This window comes from Rattus norvegicus, chromosome 3 (assembly GCF_021556685.1).
Source record: "Rattus norvegicus strain SHRSP/BbbUtx chromosome 3, alternate assembly SHRSP_T2T, whole genome shotgun sequence".
Taxonomy (NCBI): Eukaryota; Metazoa; Chordata; class Mammalia; order Rodentia; family Muridae; genus Rattus; species Rattus norvegicus.
Genome location: NC_141536.1, coordinates 70,259,889 through 70,279,821, shown reverse-complemented (window position 1 = coordinate 70,279,821; position 19,933 = coordinate 70,259,889). Strand labels below are relative to the sequence as shown.

Sequence of the window (19,933 nt, the reverse complement as noted above, 5' to 3'; positions counted from 1 at the left end):
TTGGATATATCCTACAATAGCAACTTAGCAATACACCTGAAAGCCCTGGAACAAAAAGAAGCAAACATACCCACAAAGAGCAGAGGCCAGGAAACAATCAAACCCAGGTTCAAAATCAACCAAATAGGAAGAAAGAGAACTATATAAAGAATCAACAAAATCAAAAGTTGGTTCTTTGAGAAAATCAACAAGATAGATAAAACCATAACCAAACCAACTAAAGGGCACAGAGATAGAATCCAAATTAACATAAGCAGAAAGTGAAAAGTGAGACATAGCAACAGAAGCTGAGGAAATTTAAAAAAATCATCAGATCCTACTGCAAAAGCCATTACTCCTCAAAACTGGAAAATCTAGATGAAATGGATGAATTTTAAAAGAGATGCCAGGTACCAAAGTTTAACCAAGACAAGTAAACAATCTAAACAGGCCCATATCACCTGATGAAATAGAAGAAGTCATTAAAACCCACCCAACCAAAAAAAGGCTCAGGCCCAGATTGCTCTGTTGTGGAATACAACCCAAATTTCAAAGAAGTGAATAACCAATACTCTTCAAACTATTCCATGAAATAGAAACAGAAGGAACACTACCTAATTCATTCTATGAAGTCACAATTTCTCCGATACCTAAACCACACAAAGACCCAATGAAAAAAGAGTTAAGACAAATTTTACTTATGAATATCAATGCAAACTATTCAATAAAATTCTTGCAAACTGAGGTCAAGGGCACATCAAAACCATGATTCACCACAATCAATTATGCTTCATCACAGGGATATAAAGTTGATTCAATATATGAAAATCCCTCAATGTAATCCACTATATAAATAAATTCAAAGGAGTAAAAATCACATGAATATTTCATTCAATGTTGAAAATTAATTTGACAAAAATACAATGTACCTTCATTTTAAAAGAATTGTTGGGATCAAGAATTCAAGGCCCAAACCTAAACATAATGAAAACAATACACAGCAAACCAAGAGCCAATATCAAATTAAATGGAGAAATACTTGATACAATCTCACTAAAATCAGGGACAAGACAATGCTGAGTACTTTCTCTGTATCTATTATATATAGTACTTAAAGTTCTAGCTACAGCAATAAGACAAATTGGCAAAGAAGAGGTCTAGGTATTAGTATTGCAGATTACATGATAAACCCAGGATAGTGAAAACAGTTCTTAACAAAAAAGAACTTCTGGCGTAATTACCATTCCTGACCTCAAGCTGTACTACAGAGCAATAGTGCTTAAAACTTCATGAGATTGGTACAGAGACAGAGAGGTTGATTAATGGAATAGAACTGAAGACTCAAATTAAATCTACACACTTATAGACACTTGATCTCTGACAAAGAAGGCAAAAATATGCAATGGGAAAAAAGGAATCTCCAATAAAAGGTGCTGGTCTAACTGGCAGTTCGTATTTAGACAAATGAAATTAAATCCAAACGTGTCACCTTGTACAGTGCTTATGTTGAAGTGAATCAAGTTCCTCAACATAAATCCAGAATCTTACAGAAAAGAAAGTAGGAAATTGACTCGAACTCATTGGCATTGGGTAAAATTTCCTAAACAGATCCCAATGGCTCAGAATGTAAGATCAAGAAATGATAAATGATACCTAATAAAACCAAAAGGCTTCTATAAGTCAAAGGACATAGTGCAAAGGACAAACTAGCGGCCTACACTTTAGCAAAAAATCTTCACTAACCCCACATCAGATAGAGAGATAATGCTCAATATATGTATAAAGAACTCAAGAAGCTAATCTCCAAATAAATCAACCAACCCAATAAAAAAATTGATGTATAGAGCTAAACACAAAATTCACAGCAGAGCAATCATAAATGGGTGAGAAGCACTTAAAGAAATGTTCAACGTTCTTAGTCATCAGAGAAATAAAAGTTAAATGACCCTGAGATTCCACCTTACATCAATCAGAATGGTTAAGATCAAAAACTCAGGTACATCACATGTTGGCAAGGATGTGGAACACTTATCCATTGCTGGGGTGATTGCAAACTGTTGCAACTACTCTTGTAATCAATCTGGAGGTTCCTCAGAAAAATGAAAATAGATGTACCTGAAGATCCAGCTATACTACTCTCTGGCATATACCCAAAAGATGTCCCACCATACCATAGGAGCAAGTGCTGCACTGTGTTCACGGCAGCCTTATCTGCGATAGAAGAGAACAGAAGCTGGAAAAAAAGAGATGTCCCTTAATAGAAGAATGGATAGAAAACTGTGGTTCATTTACACAATGGAATACTATTCATTTTTAAGAATGAGGAGATCATGAGTTTTGAAGTAAATAGATGGATCTAGAAAATATCATGCTGAGTGAGGTAACTCAGACCAAAAAGACATGCATGTCATGTATTCACTAATAAGTGACTATTAGCCAAAAAAGCACAGAACACCGAAGATACACCCACAGAATTCAAGAAGTTTAACAAGTAGAAGAACCCAAGGGAGGATATTTAATCCCACTTGGGAAGGAAAAGAAATTATTGACAGGATACAGAGGGAGGGAAGGAACTGAGTGGGAGAGAGTAGGGGGAGGGGAAAAGAGGAACATGATTAGGTTATTTGTGGAACAGGCAAGAATCCCTGGGGACCAGTAATATGAATGAAAACATGCAATCTTGTTGGGGCAGGCAGGTGGACGGACCTTCTAGAATATTCAAGAGACCCAGGAGGTGAGAAACTAAGAAACAAAAGATACAGATAAGGAAACTAGACTCAATTGTTTTTATGGACAGAAGGGAGTATAGTGGTAATTGTTTAAGTATACAGAGATGTTAAGATCCACAGAAGAGAGATTTAGTATAAAAATGCTTTAGAGATAATTTGAAAAGGTTTTGCTAGGTACTCAAATTCTTTAAAAGTGGGCTCCACGGGAATTCTGGGATTGATTCCTGCCATGATAAATTAGATATCTGAGAATCGACTTATACAGTAAGCAGAAGGGAATTAATAATAATAAAATATTGAGGTATTCGATCTTAAAAATTAGGTTGATTTCAGGGCATAGGGTATCTAGCCTATCTCAGACAGTAGAAATTTATGCCTTGAGAATTTTATAAAAAGAGATCCTGGAAATAGTTCACACAGTAAGGAGACAGAGATATTAAATAGATAATTTAGGCCTTGATCTAATGAAAGTTGGGGCAGGAGACAATACAAGCACTGTTTCAAAAGCTATTTGTTTAGATTAGTGTATTTGTTTGAATTGTTTTATTTATTAAAATGTGTGTGTTTTTGAAAAAAAGAGATTATACACACACATACACACAGAGAGAGAGAGAGAGAAAGAGAGAGAGAGAGAGAGAGAGAGAGAGAGAGAGATGAGAGAGGCCAAAAACTCTCATTTTATGATTCAATTTTTCTAGACATGACACTAAAGGAAGAATTTCCCCCAAACACACATATATGCACATGTTTTCTACAGATGTAGGTGGCCATTCTTTATGATTTTGAAAAAAACACTTCTAATGCTGTCAATCAACTAGAACATTTAGATTAGGGATATTACTATGTTCTTGCCAAGATAAGCCAATGCTCTTCACATTCAAGCAATTACCCCAGTCACCAAGACTATATTTCTTATAAACAGATTTAGCTACCCTTCTCTCCTTCAGTCCTAGGATTTATATTGCATTTTTATGTCATATCTATTATTCTGTATACTCATCTGATGGTAAGAATTTCCATGAGGTTAGGAAATACAGATAAGAAAAATAAGACTTTATTTTCCTTTATTGGTAAAGAATGATGAGTGATGGAAATAAAGTTAAATCAGGACACATTTGCAGATCATATCTAGAACAATATCACAAACAGATTTCTTGGTTTAATTTTGAATTCAGAGTATTCCGAGAAGACACACCATCACCCAGTGTTCACTTTATCTGTTGATGCACACCAATCAGTTTGCTGCTTTTGGAAAGACCTTCCATTTTCCATATATTTTCTATTTCCAAATATTTATGTTAGAAATCCTACACAGACCCATAAATGAAGCATTTGCAAGTTACTTTGTCATGTCTTATGCACATTACAAGATGATACTACTTTAACATAAAAATAAGTTAACATAGCACAGCACAGAGCTTTCTTGCAATCTTTCTAATTAACTATTCTACAATTTTAGTAACCAATATTATAACCAACATAAATCTCCTATTCTATTTTGTTTATGTCTAAAATGCATCCAGTTTTGTTTTTCTTTGCTTCCCACAAAATTTTACATTTCCATGTGTGAAGAAATAATGCTTACCTCAAAAAGAGAAAACATATCTAAACTTTACTTTGTTAGGAACTTTCGGCTAATCACTTTCTCCATGGCTTCCTTGACATCCTTGTTCCTCAGACTGTAGATCATGGGATTCAACATGGGGATCACTGTGGTATAGAACACAGCCACCATCTTTCCTTGTTCCACTGACTCCTCAGTGGGTCGCCTGAGATACATGAAGATAAGAGTGCCATAAAATATGCCAACTGCTGTGAGGTGAGACCCACAGGTAGAAAATGCCTTGCGCCTGCCTTCTGCTGAGCGCATCCTAAGAATGGCAATGAGAATGAATAGGTAGGAGATGATGACAACAGAAAGTGAGTATGTGAAGTTAATGCCTGCAAGTATAATCATTGTATATTCTTTTACAAAAGTCCCCGCACAGGCCATCTTGATGAGGGGGGGATCTGCATAGTAAAAGTGGTTGATCTCAGTTTTCCCACAGAAGTACAAGCCATAAGTCCATAAGGTTGCAGCCAGACTAGTCAGAAACCCATATATGTAAGGGAAAGAAATAAGTCGAATGCAAACCACCCTGGACATTTTGCTGCCATAGAGCAGAGCCTTTCCAATTGCCATGTATCTGTCAAAGGCCATCACAGCAAGAATGAAGATTTCCACATGAACAAGGGCAATGAAGAAGAAGCACTGTACCAAACAGCCAGCATAAGAAATTGTTTTCGTCTTTGATAGCAAGTTTTCCAGCATTTTAGGAGTGACATTGGAGGAAAACCACACATCAACGAATGATAAATGACTCAGGAAAAAGTACATTGGGCTGCTAAGCTGTGGACTGATCTTAATTAATATCATCATGCCAATGTTGCCCACCATGGTTACAATATAGACCACAAGAAAAATGATGAAAAAGAGAACTTGTAATTCCTTTCTGCTGGTTAAGCCCAAAAGGATAAATTCAGTCACATCTGTGAAATTGAGCATCTTCTCACTTCTGTTAATATAAATTATTACTCTCTGTGGATTTAAAATGAAATAAATTAGTTAAATATTGTATACTATAAAAAGTACTTTGTAAACAGGTAATTTTTGTAAACAAGGAATATTCTTAAACATGTAAAGTCAATGATGAAAATAAAAAATAACACCATTTTGAGAATCCAAAAAATTCGCATTCTTGAGAATTTTGAAAACTTATTCATGAATGCAGAATATAAGACCTGTACTTCTTACAGATATTTCACAATATATTTTGTATGGAAAACCCTAGTGACTTCTATGATATTAACAGTTATTATAAAGAAAAGCCAATAAGTATTCCTAGTCAAACACTAACTTAAATCCTATATGTTCTTCCAGATTTATAGTCGCATGATCCCTCTGATAGAATTGTGCTATGAGGAATTATGTCTTCCCATGTCACTCAAAACACACACGCACATGCACACACACACACACACACACACACACACACACACAATTACATATTCAATCCATTAAAGTCAATTAACACGGAATGGGAAGGCTCAGTAATCAATATTGTGCTAACTTCACAAGCATGCAGACATTAATCTCACAGCAGTCCCTAGGTGAAAAGCAGGGCATGGTGTATGGATGACATGGAGACAAAGCAAATGCTGGGGCTCTATGTTCAGTTGGGATAGCTGAACCAGTGAGCTTCAATTCCTAATATGAATCACTGCCTCAAAACAAGTAGACAGTACTTGAGAAAGAACATCAGAGTTTTCCTTTGTCCAGAACAGTTCCTGTATGACATACAATTCAAGCCTATATAACAAGAAATGAAATTTTGCGTTCTCATATTCACAGTGGAGAAGGAATTATAAGCATACCAGATCATGCATGCTATCATACATAGAAGGTTTTATATAAATAATGCATGCAGTTAACGTTGCTCCTCTACAAATATCATTAAAATTTGCAGGAGTTATATCCTTATTTGGAATGTCTGAGATGGTTATGTTTATCAGTGATCATGTAACATACATGAAAAAGTATAGGTGATGGTATTGTTTAGTACTTCCCAGAAGATATTTTTAAAAGAGCATGCTGAGTGACGATTCCCCATTTTGTGGATAATAAATTAAAATAGAAAACTCCTGTGTTGGGTGGATATAAACCACAAGATACAAAGGCTGCAATCAAGCACCAAGGAAAGGATCTGCAGGGCATTTAGAGAATTACTTGTGATCTAAAGTAAACACTGAGTATATTAGCCCCCATCCTATTATTTTATTCTAAGCAAAATAATCTATGAAAATGTTTCCTGAATCACATATGAAGCAATATTTGATATCACAGTCAAATATTTTTGTTTCTATTGTTGTAGCTTGGTTGAATTCAGGAACCAACATTTATATTCTGGAGTTGGCCACATTTGAAAACTGCTTTATTTGTTCCTGATTTCTCTGATGTTCAATGTGTGATAACTTACTCATAATCTATTATCGGTTTTATGTCATACAGTATGAAAATAAATTATACAAATAATTATACATTTACAACCATGTAATCCTATGCAATCCCCTAACTAATAGTGAACATGCAGAGAAAATTTATTAATTACTGAATGTACTCTATCAAAAATATATAGCAATTGAGTATAATCTATACAAAATCCTGCCTTTCTTTTATCTCTGTCTCATATACACATACAGAGGAGATCAATCATTAAAATCTTCTTATAAAGAAAGCAGATAAAATGTAAGGCATAAGCTTCATCTGATAACCTCATTTTTAAGCAACTTGAAAATGAAGAGAAAATGAAGAGAAATGAATAACATAAAGATGAAAAGCTGAGAGCTGCACAGGCAGATGCAGAACACTGTGGTACATACCTCAAAACTGAGAGAACTTGGAAACTTTGAGGAGAATCTTCCCTTAAATGTTTGTCATGGATAAAAATAAGTAATTACAGATTTCCCCTAGGTGTGACTCGGGGGAAGCATATCTCCAGAGCAAGAGCAAACTCATTAATTCTCGCTAACTTTTACAGAATTTTATCCTGATCCTTATTTTCTGCTATTGTGATAGTGTTTTTACATAATTTGTATTATTATGACTGAATATGACACTGTAGAATTTATAAATAAGAAATGACTATTTGGATCTTAAGCTACAGACTGTAAGGAGAAAGATCATGGAGCTGCATTTACTTCTATTCCACAGATGACAAGAATATCCAGAGAGGAGCAAACAATTTCTTCTAAGGATCACTTTCTGGCCTTTTAAAACTATATATTTTTCATTATAATATGGTTGAATAATTTTCTTCCTTTCTTTCCTTCCTCCAACTTCAACCATGTTACCATTATTGCTCTTCCTCAAATTCATGACATCTTTTAACTGTTGTTACATATATGCACAAATATACCTATGTATCTACATACCTACATACATATGCACGTACACACACACACACTCATATATACATATATATATCTATGAGTATATATATACAGATATATATACATATATGTACATATATATGAGTGTGTGTATATATATATATATATGCCAAAATACATAAATATGACCTACTCTGTCCATATAATGTTATCAGCATGTATATAATTCAAGGCTACCACTTGATATATATTTGGATAAACAACTGAGGGTGTTCCTCCAGAGGAAAGACCTTTTGTGTTTGAACTGAAGGATGGCTATTCTGACTGAATTAAACTGAGCAGGCATGAAGAAGAAATATTTTTACACCTGAGTAAGAAGTTCAACCACAAAGACTGTAGAAATTAGTTCCACTCTTTTGACTATATTAATATCATATTTTCATTTTTCTAACTTTTTTGATTCTTTAAGATTTTCACATCATGAACTCTAATCCCACTCATCTCCCCATCCTCTCATATCTGCTCTATGCCCTTCTAACCTCCCCAAAAAAGGAAATGAAAAATAAACAAAAACTTTAACAAAAATTTAATAAACAAAAAGTATAAAAATATCTCATATTTTTTCTTTCAAATACTAAAAAAATCTTCATGCACATAACATACAGTCAGAGTGTGCTGGATATTAGAGTGTGATAGCAGTACAAATCCTGTTATCTTGGATTGTTGCCAACTTGTTTGAGCAAGGCACTGTACCACTTTAATTGTTTCTCTTCTATAAAACAATGGCACTAACAACTGTCTTAGGTTTAGTTTGCAATGACTGACTCAATTAAACTAAATTTGCATGTTAAACAGTATGTTTACTTGAGTAAATGCAATATTTTAACTAAAATTATTCTTTTCTTATTTATGTATTTATATGAGTTGTGAAACAAACAGTGCTTCTCTACTTGGCTAGAAGATATTTTTAGTCATAGCGGATAAGAATTTATGAATTTTTCAATAGATAAAATTTGTGACACATACTGTAAGCTCTTATAAAGTCCTAGGATTGCAGTATGATAGTTGAATTATATAATGAGTAGGTTTTGATGATGCTAAACCAATCTGTGTTTATTTGTTTGTTTGTTCATTTATTTACTGTTCATTCACTCTCTCCATCACCCTCTCCTTCTCCTCTGAGAAGGGGTAGATCTCCCACCCCCAGATAACATCCCCACTTCCCCAGCACTTCAAGTTAATGCAGGACTAGGCTTGTCCTCTCCCACTGAAGCCAGACAAGTGGGACCAGCGAGGGAAACAGGATCCACGGGCAGGCAACACTCATGGACAGCCCGGCTCTAGTTATTGGGAGACCTGCATGAGGAGCAAACTGTACATTTTTTTAGCTAGAACCTTTTATGATTTATACATGTATTTGTTCCCATTGTAGCATCCACTATAAACTCAAACATTATAGATGTCCTTTTAATATATAAATCATTTACATCACAGCTTTTCAAGCTCTCCAGTGATTCTACCCTATCTCCAGTAAAGTCCCAAACCATGTTATTAAAACACCCAGTCATTTTATCATCCCTCTTTTAATTTTGCAAAAATAACTTGACAATATAAATATTATTATATTTATATAAATATAAATAATATTAGTCTCAAAACTACCTTTGATATTGTTGACCACTTTGTGTAGAGGCTAGACTGATGCTCTTTAAATATCTGTAGGGCTAAATCTGTAACTACCTGAAATATATTTTCCTAAACTTAATTATCTTTTGTTTTACTTGCTATTGTGAATAGTTGTATGCTAACATTCAAACACAGGGGTTCATCTAAACTGGCAAACACTCTAACACTGAGCTAAAACGTCAGTCCCTAAATCCTCATATTTGAAAACAGTTTACAAAAGCAGGACCTGATGGACATACTGTAATACAAGTTATGTGAACATATGAGGGAAATAATCCATTATATGAAAAATACAGCAAAGAAATACTGATAAAAGGATTTATCTATGCTGGCTTTTGTGATTATTAAGTAAATGATAGTCACTATACTTTATGAAAACAAATGCTGAATTTTTACATCATAAAATATACACAATTAAAAAATGTTTTAAAAAAGTTTGGTATTTCAAATGTTCATGAATCCAATGAGCTTTTGTGTGGAAGATTATAATGTGACTGTAGGTAAAAATAATCCTACTGGCCAGAATCCTTTCTGGAATTCTGATAGTTTGATGTGAGATGGAGTTTGGCATGGCACAATTTAATTTCTTCTCAGGTAAATGCTAGTGGCCATTTCAATAGAAGGCGCTCATAGTGATTTTATTTTTATCCTCGCACTATGGGGTTGACAGCAGTATAAATGTCCTCAGGAACATTGTCTCTGTCAGCATCAAGGAGTAACCCACACACATTTTAAGAACCTAACTCCCACCCTGCATACCTTATTGAGAAGTTCAGAGGGATCATGTATATGGGACTAAATTGTTCCATATTACATCATCTATCTGAAATCAGAAAATTAACCTCAAGAGATGAAAAACTCTCAGTAGAATTAGACCTTTAAAGTGGATGCTTTGTTAAGAGATTCCTTTTCTTCCTGATTTAAAATGTTTCCTGTGAATCTTGATGGATGCATCACATAATTATAAAGGAATTAGTTTTGCATATGATAATACCAGAATCAAAATATTTGACAACATATATACTCTAATAGCAGTATTTTATAATAGGCAAATAAATACATGTATTACTAGTGAAGAAGTCCATTTTTTTCTTGTTTCCAATAAGGAATAGATTATTTAAAATGAGATACTGGAACTGAGGCAGTACCTCAGTTGAAAAAAGGCTTGTTTGCATTTGTAAGGAACTAAGATTGATTCTCTTTTTTTAATTTAACATTAACTCAAACAAATCAGTAGCCTTGCTGTACTCAAAGGATAAAGAGTCTGAGAAATAAATTAGGGAAATGACACCCTTCACAATTGTTACAAATAATATAAAATACCTTGGTGTGACTCTATCCAAGCAAGTGAAAGATCTGCATAACAAGAACTTTAAGCCTCTGAAGAAAGAAATTGAAGATCTCAGAAGATGGAAAGATCTCCCATGCTAATGGATTAGCAGAATTAATATTATAAAAATGGCCATCCCACCAAAAGCTATTTACAGATTCAATGAAATTGCCATCTAAATTCCAACTCAGCTCTTCATAGACTTAGAAAGAGCAATTTGCAAATTCATTTGGAATAACAAAAAACCCAAGATATTGAAAACTATTCTCAATACTAAAAGAATATCTTGGGGAATCACCATTCCTGACCTCAAGCTATACTACAGAGCAATAGTGATAAAAACTGTATGGTATTGGTACAAAGACAGGCAGGCAGGTAGATCAACAGAATAGAATTGAAGACACAGAAATGAGCTCGCACACCTACGCTCACTTGATCTAAAACAAAGGAGCTAAAACCATCCAGTGGAAAAATGATACTATTTTCAACTAATGGTGCTGGTTCAACTGGAGGTCACCATGTAGAAGAATGCAAATTGATCCACTCTAATCTTGTACAAAGCTCAAGTCCAAGTGGATCCAAGACCTCCACATCAAATCAGAGACAGTGAAACTACAGAAAACAAAGTGGGGAAGAACCCTGAACACATAGACATGGGGAAATCTCAGAAAAGATCATCAATGGCTTATGCTCTAAGATCAAGAATTTACAAATGGGACTTCATAAAATCGCAAAATTTTTGTAAGGTAAAGGACACTGTCATTATGAGAAAATGACAAACAACAGATTAGGAAAAGATCCTTACCAATCTTACATGTAATAGCCAATATATACAAAGAACTCAAGATGTTAGACTCCAGAGAATCAAATAACCCTGTTAAAAATGTGGTACAGTGCTAAATAAAAAATTTTCAACTGAGGAATATTGAATGGCTGCGAAGCTCCTAAAGAAATGTTCAACATCCTTATTCATCAGGGAAATGCAAATTAAAAAAACCCTGAGATTCCACCTCACACCAGTCCGAATGGATAAGATAAAAAAAAAAAAAACTCAGGTGACAACAGGTGCTGGAGAGGATGTGGAGAGAGAGGTATACTACTCCATTGCTGTTTGGATTGCAAGCTGGTACAACCACTCAGGAAATCAGTCTGGAAGCTCCTCAGAAAATTGGACATAGTACTACCTGAGGACCCAGCTATACCACTCCTGGGCATATACCCAAATATGCTCCAAGTATATTAAGGATACATGCTCCACTATTTTCCTAGCAGTCTTATTTATAATAGCCAGTATCTGGAAAAAATACCAGATGTCTTTCAACAGAGGGATAGATACAGAAAATGAGGTACATTTACTACTCATCTAGTAAAAACAATGACTTCATGAAATTCTTAGGCAAATGGATGGAACCAGAAAATATCATCCTGAGTGAGGTAACCCAATCAGAAAGAACACGCATGGTATGCACTAACTAATAAGCGGATATTAGCCCCAAACTCGGTATACCCAAGGTACCGAGTTTCTTAGAAAGGGAAGCAAAACACGCATGGGATAAAATACTGGGACAAATAATGGAGCAGAAACTAAGGGAAAGGCTATCCAGAGACTGCCCGACCTGGTTTTCCATCCCATATAGAGTCAGCAAACCCAGACACTATTGCAAATGCCAAGAAGTACATGCTGACAGAAGCCTGGTAGATATGACTGTCTCCTGAGAGACTCTGCTAGAGTCTGACAAATCCAGAGGTACATGCATACAGCCAACCATTGGATTAAGAGCTGGTTCCCTAATGGAAGAGTTAGAGAAAGGACTCACTTAGCTAAAGGGTTTTGCAACCCCAAAGGAAGTACAACAACCACAGAACTGTCAGGGAATAAACCACTACCAAAGATTTCATATGAGGGACCCATGGCTCCAGCAGCATATGTAGCAGATGATGGCATTATTAGGTATCAATGGGATGAGAGGCCCTTGGTCCTGTGAAGACTGGATGTCCCAGTTTAGGGGAAGGCCAGGGAGAGGAGACAGGGGGGTGTGGGTGGGTTACTGGGGGAGTATCCTCATAGAAGCAGGGGGAGTCAGGGTGGGATTGGGGGATACGTAGAGGGGAAACAGGAAAAGTGGATAAGTCTTGAAATGTAAATAAATAAAGTATCTGATAAAAACTTGATACTTAAGAATGATTTCATTATTTTCCTCATCCTGCATTGTTTTTTACTTATTTTGTTTCTTTTTTTCTACAGTCCAGTCATTGCTCATTTCCAGGTCCTCACTCCCAGAGTTCCTCATCCGATTCCTCCTCCCCCTACCACCTCCAATGTTCAAAAGGATGCCCCCCTCACAAGGACTTTCCACTTCCTGGAGTCTCAAGTCTCTTGAGAGAGAGTTAGGCACATCTTCTCCCACTGAGGCCAGAGCAGTAAATCTTCTGCTGTTTATGTGTCCAAGACCTTGGACTAGCTCATGAATGTTGTCTGGTTGCTGGCTCAAGAACTGAGAGATCTCAGGGCATCCAGGTAAGTTGAGGCTGCAGGTCTTTGTATAGTGTTGCCATTCTCCTCAGCTTCTTCCATCCTTTCACTAATTCAGATATGGTTCCCCAACTTCAGTCCAATGTTTTGGTGTAATATCTGCATCTGCCTCAACCAGCTGTTTGTTGGACCTCTCAGACCACAGTTATGTTAGGCTCCTTAAACACACCCTAGCATCAGTAATATTGTTAGACCTTGGAGCCTCCCCTTGAGATGGATCTTAAGTTGGGCCTGTCCTTGGACCATCTTTCACTCAGTTTCTTCTCCAAGTTTTTCCTTGCATTCTTTCAGATAGGAACAAAACTTGATTAGTTTTTTTTTAACTGTGGGATGGTAACCCATCCCTCCTCTTGATGCCCTATCTTTCTACTTGAGGTGGATTCTACAAGTTCATTCTCCCCACTGTTAGATATTTCATCTAAGGTTCCTTTCTTTGACTCCTGAGAATTTCTTACCTCCTGGGTCTCTGGTACATTCTAGAAGTTTCCTCTACCTTCCATCCTCATTGGTTGCATATTTCCATTCTTTCTTCTGGCCCTCAGTGCTGCTTTCCCATTCCAGCCCCCAGCCAATACCTGACCATGTTCCACTTTTCACTTCCCTGTCCTCTCTCCCACTCAGATCCCTCCCAACCTCTGCCTCACATGATCGTTTTCTTCTCTCTCCTAAGTGGAATTGAACCATCCTCACTTGGGCCCCTTGACTTGTTAACTGTCTTGGATTCTGTGAATTGTATATTGGGTCTTCTGTAGTTTGGGAGCTAATATCCACTTATTAGTGAGTACATACTATGTATGCCCTTTTGGTACTATTCAGTAACTCACTTAGGTTGTTATTCTCTTGTTTCATTCATTTGGCTCAAAACTCATAATGTCCTCATTCTTAATAGCTGAATAGTATTCCACTGTGTAAATGAACCACACTTCCTATATCCATTCTTCCTTTGTGGGATATTTGGATTGTTCTAGCTTCTGGCCATCACAGATAAGGTCACTATGAACATAGTGGAGAATGTGACCCTGTGATGTGGTAGGGCATCATTTAGGTATACTCCTAAGAGTGGTATAGCTGAATCTTCAGGTAGATCTAATTTCCATTTTTCTGAGGAGCCTCCAGATTGATTTCTAGAGTGGTTGTAACAGTCTGCAATCCCAACAGCAATTGAGAAAATTTCTCCTCATACTCAATAATATGTGCTGTCACTTGAGTTTCTTTTTGGCATATGGTGGAATCTTAGGGCAATTGATTTGTGTATTCCTGATCACTAAGGACTTTGTTCACTTCTTTAATTGTTTCTAGGCCATTGGAGATTCCTCTGTGGTGAATTTTGTTTATCTCTATACTCCTTTATTTTTGATGGGCTCTTCAGTATTTTTGGAGGTTAGCTTTTCTGAGTTCTTTAATATTTTGGATATTGGCCATCTATTGGATGTGGGGTTAATAAGATGAAAGATTTGTTCAATATATGAAAGTCCATTAATGTAATCCATTATTTAAAAACAAATTCAATAAAAAAATCACATAATCATCTCATTAGATGCTGAAAAACACAACACCCCCTCATGTTAAAAGTTTTGGAAAAGTCAGGAATTCACAGCCCATACCTAAACATAATAAAAGCAAAATACAGTAAATCAACAGCCAATATCAAACAAAATGAAGAAATACTTGAAGTAATTACAATAAAATAAGGGAGAAGACAAGGCGGTCCACTCTCCCTGTATCTATTTTATATTGTACTCAAACTTCTAGCTAGAGCAATAGTACAACAAAAGGAGATAAAAAGGATACAAATTGGCAAAGAAAAAGTCAAGGTATCACTCCTTGCAGATGATGTGATAGTGTACATAAGTGACCCAAAAATTCTACCAGAGAAATTCTACAGTTGATAAACAATCTCAGCAAAGTGGCTGGATAAAGTTAACTGAAAAAAAAACAGTAACCTTCCTTTATACAAAAGATAAATGAGGTGAGAAAGAAAATAGGGAAACACCACCCTTTACAATTGCCACAAATAACATAAAGTATCTTGGAGTAACTCTAACCAAATAAGTGAAAGATCTAGATGAGAACTTCCCAATGGAAGAGTTAGAGAAAGAACTGAAGGAGCTGAAGGGGTTTGAAACCCCATAGAAAGGACAGAAATATCAACTAACCAGATTGCCCAGAGCTCCCAGGTACTAAACCACCTACCAAAGAGTACACATGGAGGGACCAATGGCTCCAGCTGCATATGTAGCAGCAGATGGCATTGTCTGGCATCCATAGGAGTAGAAGCTTTTAGACCTGTGAAGGCTCATTTTCCCAGTGTAGGGGAATGCCAGGTTGTTGAGTTGAGAGTGGAAGCATTTTCATAGAAGCACAGGGAAGGGTTATGGGAGAGAGGATAACTGGGAAAGGGGATAACACATGAAATGTAAATACATAAAATATTCAATAAATTTTTTTAAAAAGAAAGAAATTGAATAAGACCTCAGAAAATGAAGAGATCTACCATGTTCCTGGTTTGGTAGTAAGATCTACAGATTCAACACAAACCCCATCAAAATTCCAACACAATTCTTCAAAGTCATAGAAAGAACAATTTTCAATTTCATATGGAAAAACAAAAAACTTAGGATACAAAAAACAATTCTTAGCAATAAAAAGCTTTTGGAATATTACCATCTCTGACTTCAAGCTGTAGTACAGAGCAATAGTGACTAAAAATTGCATGGCATTGATACAGAGATGACAGGTTGATCAATGCAATATAATTGAAGACCCAGAAATAAAACTACATATTTATGTACACTTGATTTCTGATGAAGAAGTCAAAAATATGCAATGGAAAAAAGAAAGTATCTTCAATAAATGGTGCAGTCTCAATGACAATTTATATATAGAGAAATGAAAATAGATCCATATTTTCCACCTTGCACAATGTTCAAGTCCAAGTGGATTAATGACCTCCACATAAAACCTGATACACTGAATCTAATAGAAGAGATAGTGGGAAAGAGTCTCGAACTCACTGGCACTGCTGGTGGTGGAGATGGTCAGTGGGACTTCCTAAACAGAACTCCAATGGCTCAGGCTCTAAGATCTAGAATTGATAAATGGGACCTCATGAAACTGAAAAGCTTCTGTAATGCAAAAAAATAGTCCATAGGACAAATCAGCAATCTATAGATTGGGAAAAAAATCTTTTCTCCTTTTGTATATCAGCATGGCCATGTTTCGCACAGCAGAGAAGTGATCTGGTATCCCAAAAAGATCACCACCAGAAATCTGAGATAACAGCTGTCCTCTGTTATACTAGTCTTCTTCATAGTTTTTGCAAAAGTAATTAAAAGTGAAAGCAGTTAAGTAACTTAAATTCTAAATCATTAAATTTTCTGCTGTGGTTCAGGACCTGACTGCATAACCTACTATTTGATGGTCTAAATGCATGTCTTTTTTAGATTGAGATTATAAAATGGTTGTGCATGTGATTTAGTGTTATACTGCTTCCCAGAATTTAAGACTCTGGATTCAACCCTCAGTACTTTTTTTTTCTTATTCATTCTATATCTTGTTGACTGCTCTCCTCCTGACACCTCCTCCCACAATCCTTCCCCTGTCCCAATCTCCCCTGAGCGGGTGGGGGCCCCTTGGATCTTCTCCCACCCTGGCTATTCTAGTCTCTATGAGCCTAGGCACTTCTTCAACCATTGAGTCCAGGCAAGGCATCCCAGCTGGAAGGATATATCCGACATATAGGCAACAGATTTGGGTAGCCCCCTTCAAGTTCTTTGTGACCCACATGAAGACGAAGCTTCAATCTGCTACGTATATGTTGGGAGAACTAGATCCAGCCCTTGTATGTTCTTTGGTTTGTGTTTCAGACTCTAAGAGTCCCAAGGTCCAGGTTAGTTGACTCTGTTGGTCTTACTGTGGAGTTCCTATTACCTTCAAGGCCCACAAACCATCTTCTCGAGTATCGTTATTTCAAAGACATAACTATTATATCCTGCAGTAATATCCACTTTAATTTAGACTAATATGAAAATATTCTATTCTAAAACAAATGGAACTCATGTAGAGCAAGAATTCAGGAGTTTGATAAAATGCTAATACTTAAAATTAATAAAAAAGATACTGCTAAATCAAGTTCATATTAAAATGATAAGTAGTAATATTAACATGATTCAAAATTGTTTAATTCTTCAAAGAAATGAAGATAAATTGTCCTGTATAAAAATTATGGATGGGGTATAAATGAAAAAAAGCATATTTACTCACCATGATAGTATTTGATAATTAAAACTATATGTATAATTATTCATCAATAATTTTAAAATTATGAAGTAGAACTAATTTTAACCATTTGGATAAATGCACAGAAAAATTCTGCCAAGACACATTATCTTCGAATTCATGGTGTTTAATACTCAGCCTATTAAGAAAGATTGTATCATGTTGTGGAAACAAGCACATTCAACAGATGATCTTAAAAACAAAAGCTATTTATCATTATGCTGTATTTTGTGGAGGTTGTCTTATAATTACATATCATTCCTTATGGTCAAGTAGCCAATGTCTTAAATATAATAAGAAATAAATTAAAGAGATATCAAATGATTGGTACTGACAGAAAATTGTCCCCTATGAATTTTAACATAATTTGTCTTCCAGGTGTAGCCACAAATTCAAAGGGGTGAAAAACACAACAGAAAGCCAAAGGAACATGTAATAAAATTTGACTAAAAAGGGAGACAGATGCAGGCATATGAAATTTTATAACCAAAATTTAATGAGTTTCCATTTCAGAAAAGAATTAAACTAATGCAATCCCCTGCTCTCTATTGTCTTGTCATACTTTAATTTCCTGTCAGTACTATTTCTGCAACTTTGGAAACAATTAGAATTTCTACAAAATGTGCCATGAGTACAAAAGAAAGTTTAATCTTTTTTTCTCAGAAAAATACATTTTTTTGTGTGACAATTCTTTGCTTATTGCTTCTTTCACATCTTTGTTCCTCAGGCTGTAAATCATGGGGTTCAACATGGGAATGACAGTGGTATAGAACACAGCAACCATTTTGCCTTGTTCCACAGATTCTCTGGATGTTGGTCTGAGATACATGAAAAAAAGTGTTGCATAGAATATGATGACAGCTGTCAGATGGGAGCCACAGGTAGAGAAAGCTTTGCGCTTGCCTTCTGTAGAGCTAATCTTCAGAACAGCAGGAAAGATATACAGGTAGGAAGTGAGAATGATGAGCAGGGAGAGGGAGAGGTTAAATCCAGCTACAACAAACATGGAGGTTTCTTTGTGATAAGTGTCAGAACAAGCCAGCTTAATCAGTGGTGGATCAGCACAATAGAAGTGATTGATTTCATTGTGGCCACAGAAAGCCAGGTTGTAAGTCCACATGGTCTCCATCAGACCAGTGAGTGCCCCATACACATAAGGTACTGTAACTAGAGATGTGCACACATTCTGGGACATCTTGCTACCATAAAGCAGAGGGTTGCAGATGGCCATGTATCGATCAAAGGCCATCAGAGCCAGGATATAGATTTCAACATGAACCAACGCAATGAAGAGGTAACATTGGACCAAGCATGCAGAGTAGGAAATAGTTTTCCTCTCTGAAAGGAAAATCTGGAGCATCTTTGGGGTCACATTGGAAGAGAAGCACATATCCACAAAGGATAAGTGACTCAAGAAAAAGTACATGGGTGTGTGGAGCCTGGCATTGGCCTTGATGAGCAGGATCATGCCCAGGTTGCCTGCCACTGTGACCACATATACCACCAGAAACAGTACAAAAAGCAGAATTTGAAGCTCAGCATAGTTGGTAAGTCCCAGGAGGATGAATTCAGTCACAGAAGTGAAGTTTCTCTTCATGATGTACTACAAAGGAAAATAAAAATTTATGTTGAATTAGACAATCCATAAAGAGGGTGACAATTTAAAAATATTTTGCTAGAATTGCCCCTCTTTTCATTTTTTTGCCTTTTTTCTATCATGCCTTCTTCCCCATTAGTCTATCAGTACACTTGAACTTAATGTTTTAAACACCAGCAAAAACACATTGGCTCCTGAGTTTCAACCTATGTGAGAATCTTGTTGTTTTTTTTTAATTTGCTTGTATTTTCTTTTGAACCATAAAAGCTCTTAGCCTAATTTAGAATTCTTACCAATCTCCATTTCTGCTTTGTACATTTTACTTTTAAACCGCATATCTATTTCTAATTCTCAGATTTTCTTCTATTCATTGTTAATAGAAAAAAGAACTTTGCTGTTTCTGAGATAAAATTTTCTAGATAACTTTACTCAAAGGAGGACTAACCATAAGAAATTGCATGATACGATGGATTTTAGACCAAGCCTTATAAAAAAATTTTATGCTGTATATATATTTTTTAAAAGGGGTAGCTTACAATCATTTTATGTCTTTATAAATTATAATTTACATTTTATATATTTCCTAATTAGTGGGAAAATGACCTACATTAATGGTTTGAGAAAACTTTATATCTATTTTTCAGTTAACTCGGTAAAAATTATACAGGCTAATTATTGAGATATCAGATCTGGATTGGAATATAGAAGTGACTTAGTTCAGGATGTTTATCTGCAGTTGTGAAAGTAGATAGGTGTCCAGTGATCATTCATCACAGACTGGAATTTCACAGTCTTGGTTAAGAATTCCCATTCAGAGCCTGCCCCACATGTGGCTCATACATATACAGCCACCAAACTAGATAAGATGGATG

At 35.8% G+C, this 19,933-nt stretch overlaps 2 protein-coding genes across 2 annotated transcripts; both read right to left on the bottom strand.

Annotated features, from left to right (window-relative positions):
• Positions 1-4,320: 4,320 nt before the first annotated feature.
• On the bottom strand, positions 4,321-5,253 carry Or5m3 (olfactory receptor family 5 subfamily M member 3). The gene is given in 1 exon segment (NM_001000302.1): positions 4,321-5,253. A coding segment is annotated over 1 exon segment (933 nt).
• A 12,824-nt stretch (positions 5,254-18,077) lies between these two features.
• On the bottom strand, positions 18,078-19,061 carry Or5m8 (olfactory receptor family 5 subfamily M member 8). The gene is given in 1 exon segment (NM_001000301.1): positions 18,078-19,061. A coding segment is annotated over 1 exon segment (984 nt).
• Positions 19,062-19,933: the final 872 nt, after the last annotated feature.